At 41.8% G+C, this 27,758-nt stretch overlaps 1 protein-coding gene across 2 annotated transcripts in view; it reads left to right on the top strand.

Moving 5' to 3' along the window:
* Positions 1 to 27,341, top strand: part of babam2 (BRISC and BRCA1 A complex member 2) — a 99,356-nt gene extending 72,015 nt beyond the window's left edge. For both annotated transcript variants that reach the window (XM_069661946.1, XM_069661947.1), the window contains exons 8-12: positions 15,483 to 15,582; positions 23,678 to 23,748; positions 23,837 to 23,919; positions 24,029 to 24,182; positions 26,194 to 27,341. In XM_069661946.1, the coding sequence (XP_069518047.1) occupies positions 15,483 to 15,582; positions 23,678 to 23,748; positions 23,837 to 23,919; positions 24,029 to 24,182; positions 26,194 to 26,257 (472 nt within the window). In that variant the 3' untranslated portion in view covers positions 26,258 to 27,341. The remainder of the gene's footprint in view (positions 1 to 15,482; positions 15,583 to 23,677; positions 23,749 to 23,836; positions 23,920 to 24,028; positions 24,183 to 26,193) is intronic.
* The last annotated feature ends 417 nt before the right edge of the window (positions 27,342 to 27,758 follow it).

Below are 27,758 nucleotides of genomic sequence, written 5' to 3' on the forward strand. Positions count from 1 at the left end.
GTGTGTGTGTGTGTGTGTGTGTGTGTGTGTGTGTGTGTGTGTGTGTGTGTGTTTCTGAGGGAGACTGACCTTACCACAGTTCCAGACCAGACTGAGGCTGTTGCAGTGGTGTTAGAGGCTCTCCCTTCCTCTGCCAGTTGCATGAGGAGAACAGACAGAAGGAGGCTAACGGCAGTATAGTGGAGAGCAGGAAGTGGGGAAGCTACGGCGCAGGGGATGGTTGAGAGGGGTAGTTGGGGGGAGGGGGGTAGATAAAGGAGGAGAGGCTATAAAACAAACCCTCCTCATTTAAAGCTCGAATAATCATCTCAAAATGCAGAGGCTTAACATCGCCGCATCGAGCCAAGCTCTCATTTACCACCCCTTCTCCTCCCGCTTAATGTTGCCTCTTTGTCTGGAGATATTTGCACATATGCACATCAAGGCCGTGTATGAATATGCTCCGCTACGTGCTTTTGTGCACCTTTTTGTCAGCTGTGTGGGAGTGTGTTAATTCATGACCCAGGGCAACAATGTATGTCTTTTTCACCGTTGTTTGAAGACAAACGATTGCATGTGTTTGCAAGTTCATGCATGAGTGCATTTGCATTGTGTTCATTGAGGATGCTACTTAATTTAGCATGCAGATATGTGCGAGCCGTTTCGCTGTACGTGTGTACATGCAGATCTGTCACCCTGTTAGTGCTCCTTCATGTCCTCGCTGACCCTTGTTAGTCGTTGGTCTTGTGTAGCTGCCCTGTTGTCTTTGCATTGTCTCCAGTGAAGAGGAAAACTCGTTTGTTGCAGCGTTCCTGCACACTCTGTGTTTGATCGACAGCGACATTCAGGAGCTTCTGCATTAACCCGAGCGACCACAAATGTTCGAATTATCACATAATGCCACGATAAAAATCACATCAAAAGAGCTTTAGAAATTGTTTAAATCAGTTTTTATTTGATGAAATAGTGAGTGTAGCAGATGTGGACAGCTACAGGAAATTGGCTCGGCTTTGTTTTTGGCACCACTGGATTTCGCTGTTGGTACAGGCTGTCATATCAACTGCATCTATTCAGTGTCAAAATGTTCTTTATGTCTGCAATCTTTCTGTCATTCCAGCTTTTAGTCAATCATCCTTTTTTTTACATCTTTCTTTTGTCTGTGCATTCTCCCTCCATCTGCGCATATGTCTATTCCTCCTTCCCTTACTCACTCATTGCCTACACTGCTGTCTTATCGAAGTACAGACTGTTTTATTCACTTTTACTAGTTTATAAGCAGCCGATGAGCTCGTTCCATCCTTAAAGTTGTAATCCTTTAGATGTCTGTCCTGGTTGATTTGGTTACACTCATCCTTACTGTGCTAACAGCAGGTACAGATTAATACTACATCAGACACTCGTTGAGCAGGTACTGAAATACAAGAGGAGAGCAGCTGGTGTATCTGTTTACAGTGCAGCTAAACAAATGCTTCTGTTGCATTCAGTACAGCCGTCTTCACAAGCCAGGTATACGAACGTTTCAATAATGCTATACGTTTATGACCCGACCAGAATCATATTGATGCTTTAATGGGAAATTAAGTAGTTTGGAGTCTGGGGTCCATCATTTTGAAATTGCTCTTAGCGGGCTTTAATTGCGGCAATGTCTTCCGTGGGGGCAATTATACCCGAAGTAAGTGCTTGTTGACAGGTACAGACAACATTATTAAAACGAAACACCAAATGGTTCATCTCTGTTGGGAACACTGGAGATGCTTGTCTGCCTTTAGCTGTTGTTTGTTTTTGCTATCGTGTGTTACACAACAATTGTATTGGATCTGAACCAACCATTTAAACCACTAAAGTCCCACAATAACACAAAGCAACTAACCAAATGAGGCAGAGGTAGATCAACAACCCGCAGGTTCCAGAGGGTAAATTAACTGCATTTGTCTGGAGCAAGTCTTGAGCGATTAAACTGCTGCAACAGTTTCGGACCCTGCTGCAACACAGTCGGACCCTGCTGCAACAGTTTCGGACCCTGCTGCAGCAGTTTCGGACCCTGCTGCAACACTTTCAGACTCTGCTGCTGCCATCACCATTTTCTAAAACTGCGTTGCGTTGACTGGAGCTGCTCAGCCAATCATTGACTCCGGGCAAAAACGACTGACGTCATGAAGAATAAGAATAATAAAAATGTAAAAACCTTGCATTGGTTTAAAATATTGACATTTTCAGCGCCGACGACGTCATCAGTTACGTCCACTACTCGCAGCAGCCCTATCACAATCTGAGCCTGTCTGTGGCAAAAACGAGCAGTTCTAGTCGACGTACTTTGACTGGACGCATCTGCCCCCAAGGATTACATTGCAGCTCTTACAGCCCGTCTTACGGCTGAAGGCTAAAGCAATCTGCTGGAGCAAATCCCAAACAGAACCTAAACGTCATTCACAAACCAAAAAAGTAAAGAGGTTAAAAAATACTCGAATCCCCTGTTTTTTCTTGTTTTTTGCTCGTTGCCTGAGCATAAATTAATAAATAAATAAACAGCCGTCAGCGCTCACCGTGGTGATTTCCATCATTATTATTTTATCACTTCTCCCGTCATTTTATCCATCTTTCTGTTTTTTATACATCATTTTGGTATTTGTGTTTTCTTCCTACTACCCCTGCATCCCTCGCTCCCTCATCCCTCCCTGCTGTCTAGTCAATCTCACTTTTTAAAATATCACTTTTTCCAGTTTTTAACTCTTGTGTCCTCGGTCATATCTCTCCAAACCCCCTCCCTGCCTCTCCCGTTTTTCACATGTCTGCCGCCTGTCTCTTTTCTCAACATCTTTCTCCGTTTTTCTATCACTCTCTCTCCTCTGCTGATCCCTCTGGCTGATCCTCAAAGGGAACCGAGAGAGTGAGTGGGACTTAAAAGAGAGAGAAGAGCTGTGCTCTACCCAGCAAGGTCGTCCCTCGCTCGACTGAAACGCAGCGAGGAAAAAAAGACAACACACGGGAGAAGAGAGCTTTTCCCTCTCTCTCCTTTTCTCTTTCCTCCACCTCTCTACTCTCCTCTTTCATCACTCCTGAGTTGTTTGATATCTCACTTTTACTCTCCTTCAGCAGGGGCTCGGATCTAAGAGCTCTGAACGCAAACTCGTAAGCCCCCTGAGCTACAGTGTTATACCTCTATTTCTATTCCCTCTTCCTCTCTCTTTCTTACTCTCTCTGTTACTTATTCTTCTCCTGTCTTCAAACACATCATCACTCTAATGTTTTCTGCCTTACAGAGCAGCAAGGGGGGAAAAGATGTTGAAATATCCTGACAGACACCCACATTTTTACCGATAATGTACAGTGTATGTAGACTGTTGCATTGACTCCGCTCTTTGATGGGACTGCACCACCATACTTGTTTCTTTTTCTGTACAAATTATTGATTGTGAGGAGTCAAATCACTTATTCTGTAGGCTTACAGATTCACCTGCTTAAGATTCAGTGTTCATTTGTTATATAATGTTTCACGGGCCGCCTGGAAGAAGATGCATAGTGAAAGGCATGGTGTTACACTGTGTAGCTCTGATGATCTTCCCTCCCTATTCATGTAAACTAACTGTTAAGTGGTAAATAGATGTAGACATGTGGAGAAGCTTTGGGTAGAATTTTTTGTCAAGCTGAAATCATTGCCGTGGAGGTTTTGCTACGATCAGACCAAAAAGATCTCGTATCCCAGCGAAAAAGAACGACTCGGCAGTAGTCGGGTCAAAAGTATGGGGAGCACGCTGCTTGGATTTCTATACCAAAGAGACAAGTCCAATTAAAGATATGAACAGCTTTCGGATTGGCCAGCGATTTTCAGAAGATGTACATCAAACGCGTCCGTCCCTGTGGAGTTTTTTACCATCAGTCTGACACAGAGCATCAAACAGTTTCTGCAGAACTAACATAGATAGTATCCTACAGTGGCCCAAGGCAACACTGTGCTTTACTTCATTTATTATCATTCCACTGAGCTGTATGTAAAAGTGCACGTTAGCAATGTTCTCCAGATGGCATGATAAATGGTGGCTGATTTAAATCCTCTAATTACAGACTTTTTTTATGGCCAAATGTGGATAAACAAGCAAGAACAAGATGTGAACACAACAACAATCACCTTTATGTTGATACGGAGTCCAGCAGCAACATGAGCTTTCATTCGCAGTCAATGAATGATAACAAAACGTTCGCTTTTATTTCAGCTCTGATTTGCTCTCCACTTTTACTAACAATTATTTTTGGGGCTTTTAACCAGCAGACAGTAAATGTGGGGAGGAGAGAGCGGGGGGATGACATGCAGCAAATGGTCACAGAACAGAAGTCCAACCTGCGACCAACGTGTCAAGGACTGTAGCCTCTATATAGAGGCACCTGCTCTACCCACTGAGCTAAACCGGCGCCCCACCAACTACTTTTCTTAAAAAAGGGAGACATCTTTCTCTTTTGCGCGGCTCCAGTGTAAACACCTGCTATTTACTTAGCAGTACTAAAGGGCTGCCCTCTCGCAGACCAGAAAGCATGTTCAGCTAAATGCTGAAGGTCCTGCATGAATTACAACAGAATGAAGCTCTGCCAGACAGAAGGTGTATCACTCTGTCAGAGTGTTGGCCGTACAAAAACACTCGCACTACAGTCTACTCGCACAGAAGACCCACTGTACTACTAGAGAGTTAGACTTTTTGTACCTCGTAAACAATCTTTAGCTAAGTACAAACTAGGGCTTCCCCCTAAAAGTCGAACAGTCAATCAATGGAAAAGATCCCGATTTGACTTGCGTTTGTCAGTGGAATCTGTAGACTTTTGTTTTGTAGGTGTGTCATTGAACACAGAGCATGGCAGGCTGAAAATTTCAAAGCTCTATAAAACAAGTCTTAAAATGATCTCTTAGTGTCTGATTTTCGCAAGGTTATCTCAGGTGCCGGATTATCCTCAAATTTCTGCTTCTCTACGAAACAGTTAAAACACTGAACAAACCGATATCATTTAAAAGAATCAGTGCTTCTCTGATGTTTATCAGCAGCAACAGGACATCGGGAGGAGCTCTGAGATGAGCTGCTGCTAGCTTGTACTTAGTTTAGGATTCATTAACTCTTGATATAAGAGCTTGGCACTGAATTCAATTAGAAGGATGCATAGTCAAAGCATGGCTGCAGTGGTGGTGCAGTGGTTAGCGCTGTGGCCTCACAGCTAGTTCATGTTCTCCACGTGCATGCGTGGGTTCCCTCCAGTTACTCAAGTTCATAGGTGACTCTATTACCTCTTTCCCACCGAAATAAGCACGTTGACACAGGTTTTTCAGACCTGGGAAGACCCGCTTATAGATGCCAATTGTCTCTTTTCCCTTTGCCAGTGGAGTATACTGCTTTCAGTATTCTGCTGTGTCACCATCTAACGTCACAAAGGCGCCCGAAACAGGGTTAGTGAACAGTGAAGATGTTACGATGGTTAGGTCTTTATTGTATTTATTACTCATTCAGTCTGTTTATCAAACTTGTTTGGAAATTTGGAACGCTGTTTGAGCGCTGCTCGGACGGAGACAAGCGGAATTTGTAACTGAGATGACAAGGAGTCGTAGAAGTTACAGATGGAGCATAGAATCGCGCCAGAAAGGGGGCGGAGATTAGCGTGTCGACACGGGTTTTGTGTTCCTATCAATGCCGATCGGAGACGAGGTGATAATTACCTGGGTCCACTGCAGAGTCATTTCCAATTAACCAAAAAAGCTGTGTGTTAGTGGGTTTTTTGACCTGTGGGAAAAGGGCGTAAAATGACCTATAGGTGTGAACATTTTCAGCACAGAGGGCAAACAAACCTAAAAAAATGTAACTCAGTCAAGGGTGCAATCACATTCCACATTTTGATTTTCACTCTGACATGCAAGTATGTCACTGTAGAGCCTCTGCTTTTATTAAAGAGAGCAAAGCCTCAACACCATCAGGATGAGGTGGACAAAACAGCACAACGCAGCAGAGAGACGATCAGATTCAGATTGATCCACTGAAATATGACCCATTAAAGCCCCCGATACTTTCCTTCTTTTTAAATACATCCATCGGTTGTTGTCAGTGTTGCAGAAATTAAGTGCTAGAACAGTAGTAGTAATATTATCTGTAAAAGCATAGAATGAGTAATAGGGTTGTTTTATTGCCGCTTGCATCAGTTGCAGAGAATTTCGGCGAATAATTTTGCTCTTTAACCATCATCATCAACCACACATCAGGTCTGGAGGAGCTGTTTTTTGTTACCTGATTGCCTTTGTGTCTCCTCCGACCATTTTGTAATGCTCTTTTCTCATCGCTCTTTTCATTTTCACTTTTCCTTCTCGTTTACCTGATTGTGCTGTGCCCATGAGATGAGTTGGATACATCTCTCCTTCCCCCAGAAAACCTGCTGCATTGCATAAAAGAATCGAGTGGGCACCGTCTCTGCCCCCAAACCAGATTTAGGAGCCCAGAAAAATCAACACAGAGAGACAGTTTTAGGCTGCAGTGCACTTATGTTTGTGTATCTGCATTTGCCTTTAGGTGCCTGTGTGTGTGTGTGTGTGTGTGTGTGTGTGTGTGTGTGTGTGTGTGTGTGTGTGTGTGTGTGTGTGTGTGTGTGTACGTGCATGCCTGCCTGCCTGCCTGATGATGTGTGTGAGTGTTTGTGTGTGCATGTGCCTGTGTGGGTGTACAGTTTGTGTGTCCCTTCTCCAGGGTCTGTAGAGGTGTTTTATAGCCTTTGAAAATCTTTGCATTTCGATCAGATATTTTTCAAGGATTTGTGAGCGTCTTGTCACAGGAAGAAATTGTCGGTCTGATAAAATAAATTCACCACTAACCCGGCAAACCCACTCGACAGTCTGAGATGTCAGTGCAGACACCTCTCTCACTCTCAGCGGCTCAAAGTACACTTTATCCTCCTCCTGGTCTCCTTGAACACTTGTGCATTATATGTTTTCTATAAGTCTGTGTGCAGTGAGTTTTGTGATGCTGCTTTGCTGTAAGAAGTAGGTTCTCCTTAATATGTTGCTATTTTAAATCCCCATTGGTTGGTATACAGTCTCATGCTCACTGAAATTAAAACATCACATCTGAGCAGCTTTGTTCTTTATAAAACAAAACGTGAAAATTGCATGATTTTTGGTTAATAATAATTGTGTTAGAAATTATTTAATTAGAGACATACAAATATGTGCATATCGATAATTAGTTCTGTAGCAAAACCAAAAACTGTGAGGTCACCTTGAAGGACATAAAACAGATTATCTGCAGAATAAAATCAACAGAAAGTGACTCCCTAAAAGCACGCTACATCACCTGGGGGACTTTTTGGATAAGCTGGATACACAGTAACCAAAAAATGTTGTTTAAACCTTTGTCTTAACCCAGAGATGAAATATACAGCACACCTACACCTGATCATTATTTTGTATGTGCTTTGTTTTCATCTATTCTTGATGATACCCTTGGATGTTTTCTTACAGCGTGACTGCAAAGCAACTAGACTTTGAGCAGATTTTCTAATGACTTTTATCTGACTGTTGATAACGTCTCAAATTGACCATTATGACATTGGACTTCAGAACACACAACTTAAAGGTAAAATAAGTAGGATTTTTCCCGCATTTTGTCAACAACACATTCAAACTGGGCCCCTCCTCCTGGGCTCTTCGTCACCAGAAAAGATCACCGGTCTGAATGGGGCCAAGTTGCTAATTTGAACCACTCCCACACTCACCTGTACCCTGTGATTGGGTAAGAGAACCACAACAGCCCCCCTCCTGAAAACATCCTGTGCAAAGCAAAACAACAGCATAGATGCAGAGGGAAGGGTCTCACAAGGGTCTGCACACACACTCACCAACACACATGTATAGAGGCCCATAAGTGACGATTTATATTTTATTATATTTATAAAAGTCTATATTTTGTTTTTATAGGAAAATCCTACTTATTATACCTTTTAATAGTGCTACATTGACATAGACTTATCTTTTCCTTAACCTAACCACGTAGTTTTGGTGCATGAATCAAACCAAATTGTGACCGAAACCAAACAGAATACATTAATGCATCCAATGTCCTGGATTTCTCGTGTTTGACCCTTCCACAGCCCTTAACAGCCACCCCAAGTGGACTTTCACACTTGAAGTTTTTGTTCTGCGATATTTATTGCAATTTTAAAAAATACAGGAAGTTATACCAGATAAACACAGCTTTTATGTACATATTCAATTAATGATCCTATTTTTTTAATTATTTGGGACTTTTAAGTTTATTTTCTTCAACACAACAAACCCTTTTCCTACTTTTACCACACTTGGTGCGGTGAATCTGACACCCGCATGAAAAAGTTGAGAGAGTTTATTTCTTTATAAATAAATACAAATAGACTTGTGGGCTGCAGTTGCATTACTTATATCTTATGACATCTATCATTTCTAATTGTTCAAATGTATGTTTAATCTACGTGATCAGCGCAGTCACTGCAACTTTTGGAAACAAAATCTTGCTGTATCCCATTTCCTGTCAGCACACAAATCCTTATGCCTTGTGTGCGCTGCAGGTGTAGCCGCTAAAAGTAAACACTCCGCAGCATGTCCGCTCCGTTACCAGCTCGTATCTGTAGCCACAGCGTTATCGTGCACTGGGACGAGGTCCCGCTGATAACGGCACGCACTCCAAAGCCGCCACGCAATTGTTGTGGTCTAGTAGGTCTATATGGTGGACAGAGCAAAGTGTTTGGAAGTTTGAGCTCACTTTACCAAATTAAACTCTGGTTCATCATCGTGCTATTTATGTGAAAAAGTAGTTGCAGTGCAGCGTGTTTGACTGCTGTAGCAAAGCAGCAAATGCTAACACTGTTGCTAGCATTAAGGCTAGTACGTCCTCAGTGCAGCCTCAGAGTCCCGGCGTCTCTGATAGCAATGCTGTAGATGGGATTAGCCAAACTAAAACTTTCAGCTAACTCGCATGGTTCTTATAAATAGACCTGTAGTTATTCAGTCACTGTTGTTAGCTAGCTTCAGTTGTTAGCACTTCTAAGTAATGTACCAATTTAATTCATAGACGGCGTCAGTTGAGCAGCAGCCCCAGCTTCATCTGCAGTGGGTAACGTTAGCAGAAGTCAGAAACCAAGTTAAACCCATTCTCCATCGCTTAACAAGGGAAACTGACTCAGGAACAAACCGTAGAATGTCTCAGAGCTGTCGCCGAGTTTATTGTAAAAGATTTACTTCACTACAGTGGTGTAAAGTTGCCATGACAGCCAAAAAACTGTATCAGTAAAATCCGAACAATACCCATCCCTATATATGGATAAAAGACAACAAAGACTTCCACATCCATGTGCTAATGATTGTTTACAGTCCGGCCAGCTATCATTTGAAGGTCCCTTTGGGTACTTTTCCAGCATTCATTTGACCATATGTGTTTTTAACAGACAATAGCTGAAGAGTTTCGAGTTTGCATTACAGCAAATGTGTCTGCTTCTCTTGCTCTGCAAACAGTTTTTCCTGCAAGCAACCAAAGCCAATTCAATAACATTGGTTCATGGTTACATTAAGAAACCAAAACACTCCTTAACACGTGAATGTTCTCCCTTGCCTATAGATTTTTCATTCATATGCAGATATCTGTTTATGGAGATGAACTGCCGCCAGTTGAAGGGGTCACAGTGGGCAACAAGAAAATTTCTCCCCATTGCCCAGCCTCATCATACAATAGTGAGAGTGTGTAATGGTTGCAGCCTGAGGCGCTTATTAATCTGGTTTTATCCAGATAGAAGATGAACAGTGAATCTGGGTGAAAATCAGCACTGTTCTGCCAGGATAGTCACCTCATAACAGAAAGGTTACTGACTTCTACTGCCATAGGCCAAGTGTGCCTTGTCCAGTCACAGAGGGAAGAATAGGATGTTATTTAGTCCTAACAGTCAACAAGCAGAGTCATATGTGGGCCTCTGAGGAGCCTGCAGGCTTTAGGAAATGAAGAAGGCAATCAAAATGGAAATGTTGCTGCTTTGAAACTACATTTGCATCTCCAAACAGTTCTTCTTGGCCTTATCTTTCACTTTGGTAATGAATCATGTCTGCCCTCTTTCCAATTGAGCCTTTATCTGCTCTCACACTGTCACTGCACCGTCATACACACCCTCCTTCTCGCGCGCACACACACACACACACACACACACACACACACACGAACACACACACACACACACACACACACACACACACACACACACACACACACACACAAATAAACAAACTGAGCTTCGTCACCATCCACCTGAGTCACACAGGATAATCTCTCTGGTTGATGAAGTCACAGGCAGCCCTGTCACTGTACAGCATGAGTGTGTGTGTGTGTGTGTGTGCGTGTTTACATGTGTACCACTGTCTACTGTAAATATGTCATACAGTAGGCTGCATTGCTCAGAGGGGTTGTGTTAGGCAGCATGTCTGCATGATGACTCCAGTGTGTGTGGGCAGTGTTGAGAGCGGTGTCACCAGTGGAGACAAAAGCGGGGACTCTTCAGGGTGCCACTTGGAGAGTAAAACACCATTATGTCTGGATTGTGCCCACCCACAGGAAGCTCCATTTAAAGCCATTTTTAGCCCTTACTGGACGTCTCATAACACTGACATATTAATAAAGATACCACACCATTTCTGGACCTTTTCTCTGTTCTTTTCAGTGTATTTTCTCATCAGTCACCTATAGCAATAAACTCTGGTCAGTGTTCTCTCAGCCCACTCTCTGGTTAAAGGGGAACTCCACTGATTTATTTTACATAAAGGTCAGTGTTTAGTCATGATCAGTACCACTCAGTGAAAACAGCTGTAGAACATCCTCTTGCAAGTCTCAGAAACTAACCCTCATGGTTTCATCAGGGTTATCTTGGTTAGGGCTTGGAGACCACAAGCTGCTCTACAAACCAGGATGTGGAGTTGTAATGTCGCAAGCATTTACCAGGCAGGGACCTTGCTTTCCTGACTGGGGAAGTTCCTGTGAACGCTGCCTCGAGTTAGAACAACAGATAGGAAGGTCAGAGAAGACTTGAGACATGACTTGCCTAGTTTAAGAATTTGTATCTTACACTGACGCATGGCACTATGTAGTATCTTTGTAGTAATCACATACAGGTGCTATTTTGATACTTTGGGTTTGCTGTGGTTAATTCATCTTTTGACGGGGTTATTGCATGGGTGAAAAAACATTTAAAAGTTGTCTTTTGGCATCTGAAATTAAGGCTTTTTAATTCTATAGAAAAGAGTGCCTTGGATTGTTGTTTGAAGGACAATTGAAGAGGGTTTTCTCCCATGCAATGAACCCTTCACATGATGATTATTTATTACTTATTAAATCTTTTTTTTAATGCATGTGCTTATTAGTGCGTCTATGTGTTTGTTGTTGATTTTCATGAATTTTCAAAGGCCAATCCAGGGATGGTAATACAAATTTTCCAGAGGCTATAAAAGCTGTGGTTTGTAGCAAAGGTTTAAATGATACATAAAGTACATGTCCCTATACAAAAAAACATTAAAATTAAAAAACATATATGAATAAATAAATGAAGAAATTATATCTTTCCAACAAATTATGTATTAAAAAAACATTTTATAGCTCACTTAGCTTAAATTACGGTTGCTGACCAGGGAAAATCACGCTGCAATGGTCCAAATGGTTTCTGTTAGCATAAACAGGCTGCAAATTCAGAAACGATGCTTATTCAAAAACAGACGCAAAAGTCCAAAACAAATGCAACGACGGAAACGCGCTGCAAATGAAAACAACGTGCTGCAGAAGGCCGAAACAAATGCATTAACATCAAACTCGCTGCAAATCCAGTCAACACAACAAAAGTGCTCCAGGCCTGTAGGGGCGCTGTAATAAATGCTACAACATGCAACTTAGCCATGGAAGTAGCCAATGGTTCCCAATTCTGTCTATCAAATGCCCATTGTTTGCATATCCATTAAATGTGTTGGTGTTCTCCAGAGTCTGCTGTGAAGCTAGCTGCTTCACAATTATGAAACGGAATATATTCACCTGTGCAGCTTAACTTTTGTTGGCCTGGTTCCGTATTCTGCTGTAACATTGGTCTTGGTAGCCTGACTTAGCCTGTAGACGTTGAAACTACCATCACAATGCTTTAAAAAAAAAATAAAAGGTTGTTTTTAAACCCTAATTGTACATGTACAACTGCCTCCTTGATGTAAAATAAAAGCATGTTGATGTCTGTAGGGAAATTTGGACCATAAGAGTAGACCAGTAGGAAATCACAGATGTGCAACTTCTCTTATAAACTGGCTTTCTGTGTTAGAGGACCTTTTATTTGATCCTAGCACAAGACGCTGGCATCTAATCAGCCTCCAATCAAATGAATTTTCCAGAGGCAAAACCATTGAAACCAAAAATGCATCACATTTGTTCACATGCCTGCCATTGACACAAATGAGTGACGAACACAGCACCATCTATTCTGTGCCCCTGTCTGCATTTCCATCTGAATGATATGGAGCTATTCTTAGATCTGTGGGAGGATAGATGGGCATCATTTAGATTTTCATTTTCAAAGGCTTCTCTCGTCGTTGCTGCAAGCCATTCTCAATCGACCATTTGTTGGTGCACGGCAAAATGCACAGGCTAATGCTAATTATGTGCACAAAGCCTACTGTAAATGGTGGCTTTGGAGATCTGAAGAAAAGGCTTTGACAATGAAAATGGCCTCATGGCAGTTTGCATGGATTCTCTGAGAATACGACCTTATTAATATTCAGTCACTTAGCAAAAGGACTCAGACCAGTGATCTCAAGTAAAAGCTCTTAATGTGGTGTGATCTCTGTGTGGGTCTTTTCTTTTAGCTATTGTTTGTTAAAAACAGGAAGTCACTCCTGTATGTGACAGACGGCTAACGAGAAACCTGCTGTTTATAAGACAGATTCATCAGTTATTTTAATCCACCTCTTTGAAGGGCTAAGAGTCGAGTCACTGTTGACCTCTTCCTCACCTCTCTTAAGACATCCTTTTCTCAAGAACATCTGTGGTTTGGGTTATGACAGAAAGGTGGAGTGCACAGTGCTCTGCTCCACCTCGCTACTCCCACACCCTTACATTGTGCAACATTTTGCACTCCTCAGAACTTCTGTCTATCTCGCTGCCTTTCAGCTTGTAGATATGAGATCATGTTGAAACTATTTTGTACATCATGGGATTAAAAAAATATATCTTTTGGGATGTGGTTGGATGAAGCAGATCCTCAGATATGAGATAGCGACGACCTCACACCGGAGGTTATCATTACCCTTAATAATCCAGAAATATTGTTCCAAGTTTCGATTAAAGCACATTTATTTACAGCCTGCTTTCACACTAGATATTACAGACCCGACCTGGTGCATGTCGGAAAGGAGAGAGACCCGAGACTGGGGACAGGCTGGGACCATTAAATAGACCTGCAAACCCAGTAATTAAAACTAATACTAATTATGTGTTTATCCTGCTAAAAATGTCGAATACAACAAACAATTCGGAACAATCTTTCTGTTTTTAATGCTTAAAAATGTTTCAAATTTCTATTTTTATTTCATTTTAGTCTCATGGTTCTTATTTTGTTGTTGTGTTGTGAGCGGCTGGGATGTTCCTGTCTTAATTAAGTCAAACGCTGACAGTCTGCCACATGTAATATAAGTGACAGCGCTTACTTTGTTTTTTGTCCATAACTGGAATGAGTATGAGTATTTGTCCCAGCCGGGGTCTCGGATCCTGGGCTGCCCATGAAGACCTCTTCTTAAAGTGTTCATCTTGCAGATCTCACTTTCGTTCTCTTTGGTGGCACCTGTGGTGATAAACGATAATTGCAGCAGCACACTTCCCAGATATCCAGACAGTGTTGCATGTGTGACGTCCACGGTCGGCTCCGGTCACTTTCCTTCATCTGAGCGTCGAGTTTGTTTCTTTTTCTTTGGATTTTCACTTATTTTTGAAGTTGTATCTGTAGTCATTGATTTGTTCAGTCATGGTAGATTACTGTTTACTCGCAACATTTGCAGAGACCGGAAATTGAACAAAGCTTTACACACAAGTGTGTTTGTTGTGTTAGCTCCGCCTACCCTCTCTGGCAGACCAACCACTGCTGGGTGATGGAAAACGTGTCACTAACTGGGCACTGCTTGTGATTTTGTCCGCCAAAGTCGCCACAGACACCCAGACCGTAATACTGCAAATGCAAAGGCTTTCATCATTGGGCCATAGGCTCAATCACCATTTTGTTACCTTATTCAGTGATAGTGACTTAACAGGCATTTATTTAAAAGAAAATCTTCAAGGTTGTTACATTAAGCTAGAGAGTAAACATGGATGTGACCTTGGGGAGGTGCATGCCACTACACACACAAGGGCTGTCATTACATTAAAAGCAATAGTATAATAGGATGTTTGCTTACTGTAGGCACACGGTGTAAGTTGCAGTGTCAAGTTCTGAAGTAATGAAGAAGGAAATGCCTTGCTAACTGGCTGCTAGCTTGTAATGCTAACCAAGCTAATGTTACAGCCTCAATAATTGCAGTTAAAACAAACTACGTAAACATAACAGCAGCTCTGGCTAAACGCTGCTTCTGCTTCTTGTAATAGTCAGTGTTGTTATTCGTGACCCTGCCGAACACCCAGTCTTTTCAAAATGTTATAGTCTGATTTATATTTCAGGGTGTCAAGTTATTTCAGTCAGTCAGCGTACAGTAGGCATCAGATAGAACGAGATATATTCTTACTGTTTTCACATCACAGTCTTTCTGATCAACCACAGAACAAGCCCTGAGGCCTGCATCTCCACATATGTGGTTTTTGACATTTGACATAATGTTACAGGATGTTGGCTATTAACGTGCATCATGCATGCTTAACCTGGTAAACTGGGGTCATACACTTTGGCATTGCTTTTAAAATGACATAACAGCATCTCAGAATGCCCAGTGACTGTCCTGCTTTAATGAAGAGTGGAATAAAAATAGAAAGCAGAGGAAGAAAACCTCCATTATGTGTCTTTAAATGAGCATTAAAAGCTAATAAGCAGTTCCCTAAGACCTTTAACCCGTCCTCAGGGTACTCCCTCTGTTTTTGCCCCAGATCAGAAAAAATGAGTGACTGCTTCGGTTGGTTAGTCATACGGGAGCCACAGCAGCAGATTTCCTGATTAAACAAGCATGCACTAATCACTAATGGAGCTGTGGTGCAGGATTGAATCAGGAGGACGTCAAAAGAATAAATGAACAAGTGAAGGAGAATAAGGAGGATGCCACAGGCAGGACTTACTCATTTATCTTTTTACTTCAGTGTTGGTTTTATTTTCTCAGTAGTTTTCATACCTTTCCATAACGTCAGGTGGTCACACAACATCATGACCTGTTCCAAAGACTGATGATGAATTAACATTGTACTCACTTTACATTCCGTGTAATATAAATATGTCTATGTTCAAGCTAACTGTAGCTTCATTTATTCCCACAGTGCTCTTGGAGGCTCTTCAGCACTTCATATTCCAGCATTCCCCAGTGGAGGATGCCTCATTGACTACGTCCCTCAAGTGTGCCAGTTACTCACAAACAAGGTAAAATCTTGTCGGCATTCATTTGGTACTCATTGTGTGTGGTTAGTTGTGGTTTCTGTGTCTATGCTTATCTCTAAAAAGTTTTCTGTAAGCGTTGACTGTTTGCCAGACATTAAAAGATTACCAGCTGACAACTTTCTTGGTGTTTCAAGTCAACGTTGTGTAATCATTTAACCAGATAATCGCTAGCTTGTGAGCTAAAGTTAGTTAGTCTGCTTGTAGCCACCAAGCCTAGCTGAGGAGCATCAGAGAAACATTTATTTTATAACGTAAAACCTTTATTTATTTTTACCCACTTTGATAACATGGTCTGCTTGTTTTGGAGCGCGGTAAACCTCTGAGAGTAATTTGTCCCCCACAAAAAACCCTCTTGAACGATAAATTGTAAACTGAAAACAAGCTCAGCAGCTAAGCAGCTCAGCTCCGAGCCCATCCTGACATTCAGCAGCCAACAGCATCAGAGAAACACAAGTTTAGGAATTTAGGAGAGACCTCAGCAGATAATTTTAGCGCCTGAAAGTCGTGAACTTTACTCGAATTGTAAAGTTTACAAGCTGACATTTGGTTTCTTCTGTATTTTTCTTTTTTAAGACACAGCTAAAAAAATAACAAAAGTGCAGAGATTACACAAAATTCTAGTCCAGTCAGGATCATCTTGAATCATGTTTCCAGACCTCGACTTTAGAGGGCAGCTCTCGTTTGCATTTTGTTTAGATTTTTGCAACCCTTAATGTCTGGCTACTTTAATTAAGAGCAAGATTCTTTACTCTTTGTACGTGTGACAGGTATGTGACTCATTTATTGCATAGGTATAAGCTTTGGGGCTTTTGGTTTAAGTATGTGTCCACTAAGGGATGTCTATTTTCAAGCGGTCAGTGTGTGTGTGTGTGTGTGTGTGTGTGTGTGTGTGTGTGTGTGTGCGTGTGTGTGTGTTTGTGTGTGTGTGTGTGTGTGTGTGTGTGTGTTAATTTGTGTGTGTGCATTCATGCGGCATTGTGTGTGGCATCTGCCGACGTGGGCGTACTGGCCAATCTCCACAGTCTGTCTGAGCGCTCCCTGGCCTCTGCAGGTTGACAGGTAGATACGCAAGTGTAGACACCATGTAATGCCATTTCCCTCTGGGGAAGAGTACCCACCCCCCACAACCCCCCTCTATACACACGCATACACATAATAAACACATCGCTTCCTGTTTACCTGGAATCTGACCCGTGTGCTCAGGGTGTCTGGAACACTTGTGTCCCCGGCTGACCTCCAAGTCTCAGCAGCAGCAGTCTCAGTCTCCGCCTCCCTGGAGGAAAAGCCACAGCCTGTTTGGACAGGCATGCTGAAAGCAGAGCAGATAATAGTAGATAAAGGCGGTGTGACACAAGGAAGGAAAAGTCTTGCTCATGATGTCAGCACCACAGTTTTAAAGATCAAATTTGTAGGTGTCGTGTTAAGACATATACTGCCTCTCACAGCCATCACCCCCATTGATTTCACTCATTGGTTTCTTGCAGCATGCAAAGTCTAACCTGCACTTAAATAGCTGTTTTAAAGCAAAAATAGTATTTTATATTGAAAACTAAGTCTCTAAAGATGTAGCTTGAGGGATTATTCTTTTATTTGTCAGAGACATTTTGTGCCTGAATAAAGAACATCTTGCTCCCCTGACAGCAGAGTAAGGAGCACTGCAGCCAACACAACAGAGCCATGAATGCAGCATGCATTGGTTTGTAAGCCTATATCTCTTGGTATGTTCTGCAGCTTTATTTGAAATTCAAAGCATCCTTTGAATGTGGGACAAATGACACTCCGTTGTGATCCGTCCAACATTTAATTTCTCTGTATATAAGCGCAACAGGTCTCGTATCCAAGTCGTAGACATTTGTAAAATTCTGTCTCTCTGATCTGTTTCACGCCCATTCACACGCAAACTGTGAATGAATTGTCATGACACAAAACCATCTGAACAGGACAAGTAATCCATGAAGGCATTTTATATTAAACAGCATCAATGGAAAAAATGTAAGTAGAAGTAATACTGCTTATTGAGGTATGAAACCATGCTAAGCTGTTAGCTTCTTTCTCGTGTGAGAAACTGCTAATGAACAAAACAACAACAATTTTGCAACTGAGTTTCTGATCAGGCTACGTGGGTTGTGTTCAAGTAAATTCAAACTGTATGCAATATGTGTTAGTTCACGTTCATTGAAACTGTATTTAAGTCCTAAAGATTTTTGAGCTATTTTCACTTAAAAGGAGGTTTAATCCCTAATTATATTGCCGTAAAACACACATTACAGCCCTGTTGTTTGAGAGTTCAGCAATCCTCCTGGTGCATTACGTTTAGACTGTTTGTCAATGTACAAACTAATCAGTGTCACTACTGTATTTCTCAGTTTCAATTGTTTAGGCCTTTTGATTGCCAGGGATTAGAAGAAGAATGGCCACTCAGACAGCACAAGTAGCAATTAACAATATGTCTTATCAATAGCAGACTCTGTGTGGCAGAAGTAGCATTCCTTGGAGTCACTTCCAGCCAAGGTAAAAGAACCCGAGGTTTTCCTTGAGGTGGTAAGTGGATTTATCGGAGGAGAAAGACAGAAACATAAAGTATAAGCAGAGACACAAAGTAGTATCCGTGACATTTATCAACTGAAGCCAAAGCTTGGTAAAGAAAAAACTACCTCTCAGACAAATATTCTTGTAATCTTTGCGAGGACAGGCTGTGCAGTCGTTTTGTTCTTTTAACACCATCAATTATTTCCTCCCACTTATTCCAGATGCTGTGATTGTATTGACACAACTATACCGCCACATACCTCAGCTGTGACTGTGACTGTGATTGTTCTGGGTGATGCGGCACCTGGCATCTGCATCAATACAAAAAACATCACTCATGAAAATCAGACTCAGGCCCTGAGAGGTGTTCAGTCCTGTCTTATTGATATGATGATCTCATACAAGACGAGGAATTAGTTGCGCTCAGTCAACTAAATTGTCCTTAGATGTTGGTGTTTGTTGAAATTATAGAGATAGTTTGGTAAAAAGAGTTGCAGAGAGTTATTAAAAATGAGAGAAGTAGAATTAAATGTGTCAAGTGGCTACTTCAACTACTTCACCATTGTTCAGGTTTCTGTCTGTTGTGTGTGTTTTAGGTCATTGCTGTAGTGTCGTTAGCAGAGACCAGCTCAAACCTGCTGTTAAAGGGGAATTCTGGTATTTTTTTCTGGGGCCCTTTTTAGACTGTGGTTCTGCCTCAGCGCCTTAACGAAGCTCCATCGTCATGCAGCCTTTGCCATTTTACATTGGACCAAGCAACGCTGGCACAAAGCCGCTCCAGTGTGTGTTTTTACACAGCGTTGCGAAAGCAAAACATGCACGAGGTGTAAACAAACAGCGCGTGCTTCAATTACACACACACACAGCGATGTTCCCTGCGGGTTCCACTGTTTACACGGACGCCGTTTTTCCTCTGTTACGCCTCTGTTACTACCTCCGGTGCCGGCTCAGTGGTGGTACGACTTTGTCCCACCATTCTGCCTCTGTGCGTTTAACATAGAAGCTGGAACGTAACAGAGGCGCAATAATCCCGCCTTGAACTGGAAGTGTATAAGGAGCTTAAAGCTCATTTTACATAGTTGTTACGCCACCTTTGCCATTTTATGTTGACCAAGCAATGCCGGTGTAAAGCCGTCTGCACTCAGGTCCACCCGCCTCGGTAGTTACTTGTCGTTGTGAATTGAGGAGTCCTTTCAATCCAAACACCTCCTCGCAAGTTTGTTTACTAAACAGTATAACACAGTTTTTTTAAAATGGATGATTATGGCATAATGAGGGAGAAAAACAGTTAAAACGTGACACCGCCTGTCTGGTGCGCATCGCTGGGTATCCCAGCATGCTATGAGCAGCCAATCAGCCACTTGCAATACACAATAGCTGGGGGGGAATTTTTTGCCTCGTCAGTTCCACCAGTGTGTATTTACACATTGCATTCTGGCGTTGGAAGCAAAAGGCGTGTATCGTGTTAACAAAAACCGTAAGCTTCACATACACACACACGGTGCTGTTCCCCCCTGCCGTTTACACTGACGCCGCTTTGCCTCTGTTACACCACTCTTACTAACTCTGATGCCTGCTCAGCAGCAGAACGACTTTGCCCCACCACACCAGAGGTGTAACAGAGGCGTAACAATCCCACCTTACACTGGCAGTGTAAAAGGGGCTTAAATTACTACTACAATCTACTGGAATGGTTCCTGTAGATTGCTTCAGCTGGCAGCCACAAGATGAGCTGTAATGGCTGCATGTCATTGTTCAGTGCAAATGTGCACAATCATAGTACATTAACTAAAAGTGCTTTTTTTATGCCTGTGACCAGCTCAAATTGTTATTAAAAGTAGCTACGGTAAGATCATTTTGTTAAACCAGGAACAGCCTTCAGCCTCTCTTCAAAGCCACCAAACCCCCCTTACAAAAACAGCTATTTTAGAGAACAAAGGAGTTGATGGTCTACCGTTCCCTTGACCAGTTAAGTTTGTTTGTGTTATCCTGTTGTGTTGGATCCAAGCTAACCCTACATAACACCAACAGTTTATAATCCTTCTTAACACACAAACATCTGTGCTTTCCCTTTCACCGCTCAGTTCAACTGTGTCACCAAAGTAATGGCGACAGCCTCAGAAAGCCCAACACATGAATCATCGGGCTGATTAATCTTTACAGTGACTTTCTCCACTGTACATAAAGAAAGGAGCACTGAGTTGTGTAAGTGGATTTCCCTGAAGCAGAGCAGACAGTAAACTTAACAGTGAGTCATGATATTTCTAACCTGTCTCCTTGTTTTCTTACGAATGTGAAGATGCTGAGCGGATAACAATTTATGTGACATTTCCGCTGTTTCCTCCATTTCCACTTCCACTTGCAAGTGTGCTTTCTCCTCTCAGTGACGTGCTGCCTGCTTTTTATTTATTTATAAATGGCAGTAGTCAGCGGGGGTGAGGTCTGTGTTCCCAATTCCTTTAGTTATTATTCTTTTTTTCCTGCATGATTTTTTTCTTTAGCACTCAGATTTTGATACTCATGAGGATCTCATCAGATATCCAAAAGACATTGATTTTTGAAATGAGGTTTTTGTCAGATATCAGATCAGTCACCCTTTATAACATAAAAGCCGGGGGTGGTGTGAATGCGTATGTGACAGAGAGAGAGAAGAGATTTCTCAATCACACAGCAGGAAGCACTTCCGGCGTTATTGCATCACACTCCCCACAGACGCACAAGCACAAGCACAATAAATGGATGCGCGGGCGAGGGAGCCATGGGTGCAGGCAGGTTTGAATACCTGCAGAGCAAGATCACCTGTCTTGCATCACTCAAACCTACAGGCAGCCAATAAAAATACTTGGCTGAACGTCTTAGCGACAGTGGGGGCGGGAAATCCTTTCTCAGTATGGGTGGGAAAGTTCAGCGATCCACAGTTCCCTTGAAACACACACACACACACACACACATGCAGTGTAACTAGATAAACAGCTTATTGAGTATGCGGCCTTGCAGCTTTTGATGAAGCTAAATGGCCGCCCCCACTGTCCCATGTAAACAGAATTGAACATGAGGCTGAGTCACAAAGTGTGTCTGTGTTGAAGAGCTCTTAAAGAGACGAGACCCATCACACACACGCGACCAAGTGTACCAGAGATTACAACTTTCCTCTTTCATAAAACGCTCTCATTCATAAATGGGTGATGAGTAATCAAAACCTTACAGGAGAAGTGGGAAAAGAAAAGCTGTCTCCAGTTTTACTCATCACACAAACTGTCCTCAAATTAACCCCACCACAAGTTATCGGACTACTTAGGGCTGTGACAAACAATCACTAGGAGCAATGTGTAGCAGAAGGGACTTTCAATATTCATTAGAGATGCGATTGCTTCACATTATCACATTATTTTTGTTGAGTTGATCACTTCCTGCATGTATGTGAACTACTATTTGACAGTCTGCGCCTATCGAAATCTCTCGTGAGAAAACTTGAGACTCATGTCGGCTGATGTAGTACATCGCTGAACTGAAAAAGACGAAGGAACTTGAATCTTTGGGAACGGAGCCGGGGAGCGGGTTACCTTCATGGCTGGTTGGCGGGCTGACTCCAGGCCTTCTCACCTGCCCAGGATGCTCAACAGTCAACTGAGCCCTGAGCTGCTCCTCTTTTGACTTTAGGATAATCACAGCTGTCAACATGCGCTAAAGACAAAGTGGTCACAAGAGGAGAATCTGTGCTCGAGTGTAAGGACAATGTGTTGGGACATTTTCTGTCAGTATGCAGCTTATAGCCTCGTATATTTTTGTAAACCTGCTGCCTATTTGCTACAATACCAGTATGAGTCTTTCTGTGTGTATCTTCATGATGCCATCACTGATAAGTAGCAGCTGCTTTTAGGTGTTACACACAACTAAGATTTGAGATAACGCACCTCCAAAGTAGCTCTGCAGCGCTTTCCCCCGTTTCCAAGGTGATGCACAAGGTTTTCAAACATGCATGAGACTCTGAGACTAAAAGAAAGTAAATTTTTCCTATATTATAATATTTTCATAAGAAACAACAATATAGATGTAAAAATGTTGAGTGAAATGTAGTCATTATATTTAAATTAACACCTTGAGCAGTCTCTTTTCTAGTCACATTTGACACACTGTATGGTGCAGCTTTTAACACCAGCTTATTTGGCTGTCAAGCGGTAAGCTAAAGACTTTGTACTTGTGTGACATTTAAATTCGCCTGTACAAAGATTGCATGTAATACCACTTTTGTACTGCGAGCTGTCTGGTTTTAAAGTGAAAGCAACCATTAAAAAGCTCACCTCTCTTAATCCCTCTACAGGCCGAGGCTTTGTTTACATTCTGGGTAGTTTTTCGCTCAGCGAGCGTGTAAAGTACTGCCAAGCATTTCCTCTCAGGCTACACACAGACTGAGAGTTAGCTCTGCCTGTAAGGCCTCGTTCAGGGCAAGACAGACCCAGAAACATGTGGACTTACTTAACAGTTGCTTAGGGGGTAAAATGACGAGATTAAAACTAATAAACACAATATTCTTGTTCATTAAAAAGGATGTTTAAAGGATGTTGCTGCGAGGGAACCCTTCTCTTATAGGTCAAAGATCACGTAAACACAATGTTCACATGTCATCTCCCCTTCTGTATCTATATTGTCTTATCACAGTTTTGGGCCTTTTATGCCTTTATTCAGAGAGAGAGGACAGCGATTATTGTCGGAAACTAAGGGTGGGTGTCGAACCCACCCAATCTGCTCCTGCCAGATTCTCACAAATATACAGGATTTTAAGGACTAAACAAGGAATCTGTGTTTTGAAATAAACTGCCTGATGTTTGTGCCAATATAAACATTTTTTATGATGCAGAAAAGAACCTTAAAGTAATAATCTCGAAGATTTTCATGTAAATAAATGTCTGTTAAGTCACTATCTATGGCTGACTGGGTGTCTGGTGCAACATTCGCAGAAAAAATCACAAGCGGCGCCCAGTTAGTGACGCGTTTTCCATCAGCCAGCAGTGGTTGGTCTGCCAGAGAGGGTAGGCGGAGCTAAGCGGCTGCTTTTCCGCTCTCTGCAAGTGTTGCGAGTAAACAGTAATCTACTATGGCTGAACAAACAAAGAAAAGATGGATGACTACAGATACAACTTCAAAAATAAGTGAAAATCCAAAGAAAAAGAAACAAACTCGACGCTCAGATGAAGCAAACAGTCTAAAAAGGAAAGCGACCGTCAGCCAGGAAAATCAAGAGTTACAACCGCGGAGCCAACAGTGGACGTCACACATGCAGCACTGTCTGGATATCTGGGAAGTGTGCTCCTGTAATTACCGTTAATCGCCATAGGTGCCGCCAAAGAGAACGAAATTGAGATCCTCGAGATTTCAACTTTAATAAATGCCTGTATGCATGCTGAGCTTTTTTTGTTGTTGTTGTTATTTAATCTATATTAACCTGACTGGATGCCTTTTCATTATCTCTCATTTGTTACTGCTGAGGTTCAAAAGTGTTTTGCTGATTCCATTGTGTGTATGAAACATTTTACTTTGTTGTCTCCAGGTGCAGTATGTCATCCAAGGCTACCACAAGAGGAGAGAGTACATCGCTGCCTTCCTCAGCCACTTTGGGACGTGAGTCACTTTCACATTTGTCACTGAGGGCACTGACAAGATGAAATAAGACCTAGTGAGATTTAAAATGATTCTATGTGTATTGCAGGGGCGTGGTCGAGTACGATGCTGAGGGATTCACAAAACTCACTCTGCTACTTATGTGGAAGGACTTCTGCTTCCTAGTGCACGGTAGGAAAGTCACTAAAACACACCCATATTCACACTGAGGCCTGTTTCTCCTCTGATGAAATAACCGTATGGTCCTCCATCTCCATCTCCGTCCCTCTGCTCCTGGTAGTGGATCTCCCACTGTACTTCCCCAGGGACCAGCCCACCCTCACCTTCCAGTCTGTGTACCACTTCACCAACAGCGGCCAGCTCTATTCTCAGGTGCAGAAGTCGTACCCCTACAGCCCTCGCTGGGACGGCAATGAGATGGCAAAGAGAGCCAAGTGAGTGGATCTTTCCTCTTCACTTCCTTTCCAATTTGTGAATTATACGTGTTGATTTGTAGCACTTATTAACCTTAATAAAAGTTTTTGCACATATACAGTAAGAATTAAATTCAGGGGACCTGAGCAGGTTTCTTTCTGCTCATGAAGTACTCCAGTCTTTACAAAGTAAAAGTCATTTTGGAATATAAGTTTGGGACTATTTCCCAACCACTGTAAAGCCCATATGTCAAATATAATCATATATCATGCTGTAAATTATCTATGATCTACATTAGATATATGATCAAATAAGATAATATTGTTGTCTGCCCTACACATGGGCCATTTGTGTACATCCGCTGATTTGATTCCTCCCTCCATAAACATTAACTCCTATAACCCCTTTAGAGTAAACCTACAAGTGTCAGCCACTATTTAAAGATCTGAGTGATTAAAGAAGGTGACGAAGGCAAAAGATCATCAGTTTTTTTAAGAGGTTATCTGCGGACCTTCTTTTCCCACTTATTTATCTTTACATCTTTATGTCTCCACATTGGAAAAGGAAAAACCTATTTCACATTCCCCTCTTAAAGTGTTCAACTAGTTCAAAACCAAAAACAATCATGTCAAACACAAAAATACAATCTAATGTTTTCTTTGTACTCTAAATGCATTCATAAGTCTTTAGTGAACAAAAAATACCTTATTTCCTCTTTCCAGTAGGACAGAGAACGATACACCAGAACCACTTAGTCATAAAACTGACAATGAATATTCAGTCAAAAACATGAGTTGTCTGACATGTCTCTAGTAAACAGTTCATACTAAGTCTCCTGAGCTGAATTTTTATGCACATAAGCAGTTGGATGCATTAAAAGCTGATTGTATCATTAGAAAGTCAAATCTGATAGTCAGAATAAAAACAACAGTTTTAACTTGACCTTCAGATTCAACGACTATTCAAAGTGATTTTTGGAAAATCTTGAGTAAATATCTATTTGTTGTCTTATATTTATAAGTAATTTAGGTTACTTTTAATTGCTTTAAAGACAGTAAGTAAATAAAAACAGATTTAAATATGCCTTACACTTCCTCGTTGCCCCACTGTCAGTGATACTTGAGTGATGAGGGGGTGTAGCTCTACTGCATTTTAGATTATGTGAAAGACTGTGACTGACTTACACACATACAATCAAATAACGTGTGCGTTTGGATAAAATCAGAAGATACTGATCATACATCCAAACATTTTAGTAAAGTTACATTGGACTGGTCAGGGCATCTGAACCTGTTTAAATAAAGTTTTGAATATTGTTCATGCTAACTCGTCAGTTAGCATGAACTCGTCAGTTAGCATGAACGATATTCAAAACTTGAATTGTTGCACTCGTCAGCTTTGGAAATGTGTCTTCAACAACACAACTAAAACTGCACAAGTATCCTAAAGCTAACCTGTTTAAAGTGCGTGTTTCTGAGTCCAAACAAAGACATTAGTGGCCAGGCTCAGCTATCTGTTTGCGGTAATGGCAAACATATGCTACATGTAGTTCCATATATGGCAGGATTGTATTTCAGTAGATGTTATGTGTGGCTTAAATGCTTTGAGGGCTTTTTTGAGGTATTTATTGCTTTTGCTTACCGTATGAAGACTTCAAACTTATTGTTTGATTTGTAAGCATCATTTGCTTTATGTCTAACCTGACACAAACACACATACCTGAACGCACTAGCTGAACATATAGCTTAATACTCTGCAGGCTGCTTCTATTTTTTACCCTGATTTCTTAGTTCAGTTATGTCTCCTGTGTCTCCCTCATGAGCGTTACCACACGGAGAGCAGATATCTCATGTACGGCTGTAATTGTAACAACACATTCTGCACTTTGATACGTGCTGCGGCTGGGACTGACCCTGTTAGATGCTTTGAAGTAGTTGAAACACAATTATTGTCATGTTTTAATGTTTTATTTGCTGTTCTTTCTCTCCCCTCCTCCCTCTCCCCTCTCTCTCTCTCTGTCTCTCACCCCAGGGCATACTTCAAGAGTTTCATCCCTCAGTTCCAAGAGGGAGCTTTTGCCAACGGGAAACTCTAGCACTCTTTGGCTTAATGACATGCCTGGAGAGTTGCCTGTGGGAGAGTGTGTGTGAGTGTGTGTTTGTGCATGCCAACATGCACCTGTATATATAAATGCACAGACTTACATATGTGAAATGTGCTGTAATACAACAGTACAGTGAGAATGACAGTGTGTTTAATGCACACAGACTCTGTGAATTCCCCCATTTAACCTTGAAATATTTGCCCCTTCGTATAAATGCATCTTTTATCTTTTGTGTAGGTTTATTTAGGAGTCACTTTGGTGTAGAAGTGGAGAGAAAGTCGAACAGGCACTGAAGCTTGCTGCAGCTAAAACCTTTTATGAAAGTTCACATGTTGAACACAGAATATATGTTTTAGATACAAGCAGGTGATTTGATGATTAAGCTCCTGCAACTGTAGAGGGCTGAGTGAAAATAGCAGACATGAACAAAGTGCACGTCACACAGATTTGAGGAGGAAATGATGATTCTTCTGCTTGTTGCCAGCCACAGACTGTATGTAAGAAGTGGAAGGAACCTCAGCTCAGCAGGGGGCAAAAATATGTCCTATAATATAAGTCAATGAGAAAATAACTGTACTTCTCACTTGATTTATTAACTCGGCAAACCAGTTGGTGCCGTCACAATGGCTACATGCACTTCTTATATGCAGTCTATGTTGAGACCTAAAGAAAGGACCTTTATTTTGAAAAGAAACTCCATACTTTGATAGGAACGTCATGTGACAGCTTAACTAGTATTGTTTAAGTGGCTTCAAGCAGTCCAACTCCAGAGGGCTTCGTTCACAACAGTCCATCCGGAGCTGCCGTGCGTTGGTATGTAAACAACATGTAAACTACTTACTACATGTAAAACACAAAGAGCTGTAGGGACACGCCTTTGTTTTTCACTGTTGTCTTTGTCTCTCACACCTTTTTCCAAGTTCGGTTGCACTGTCAGTGTTAAATTATCTCCATTAGTTTTGCCTTTTAATCGTCTGTATGAGCATTTAAAGCCCTGTGAAGTGACAGCACTGTGAGTTACTGAATAACATGTACTGTCCAAATTTCTATCCAGTAAAGTTTCTGTTTCTCCTGACGGTGTGGAACTGTTTTGTCTTTGATCTCCACTGTGTGTTTGTTCTGTTGGAAATTGTCTGTATCATTGGCTGGATGGTGCAGAGCTCTGTCCAATCCCGCCCTACTGTGCTGTGATTGGCTAATACTACCAGGAAGCTCTGTCACCCAGGGTTATAAGAGGCCGCTGTGTCATTTTTAAAAGTCCACAATGATTTATTGTTTCAACCAAACCCATCTTTTTTCCATAAATCTTAGTACCAGGTGTTATTACCTTAACCTCGCCAAACTGTTTCTCAACATTAACCACATACTACGTTAGATTTAGAAAAATTACACCTTGGGTTAAATATTACAACTTGACATTTGGTTTCAAATGGGACACAAACAATGGCCTCCTGTGTTAGGACCATTGGTGTCGTAGCCAATCACAGCACAG

This window comes from Semicossyphus pulcher, unplaced genomic scaffold (assembly GCF_022749685.1).
Source record: "Semicossyphus pulcher isolate SPU_LCO1_2020_fin unplaced genomic scaffold, fSemPul1.0.p SCAF_14, whole genome shotgun sequence".
NCBI lineage: Eukaryota > Metazoa > Chordata > Actinopteri > Labriformes > Labridae > Semicossyphus > Semicossyphus pulcher.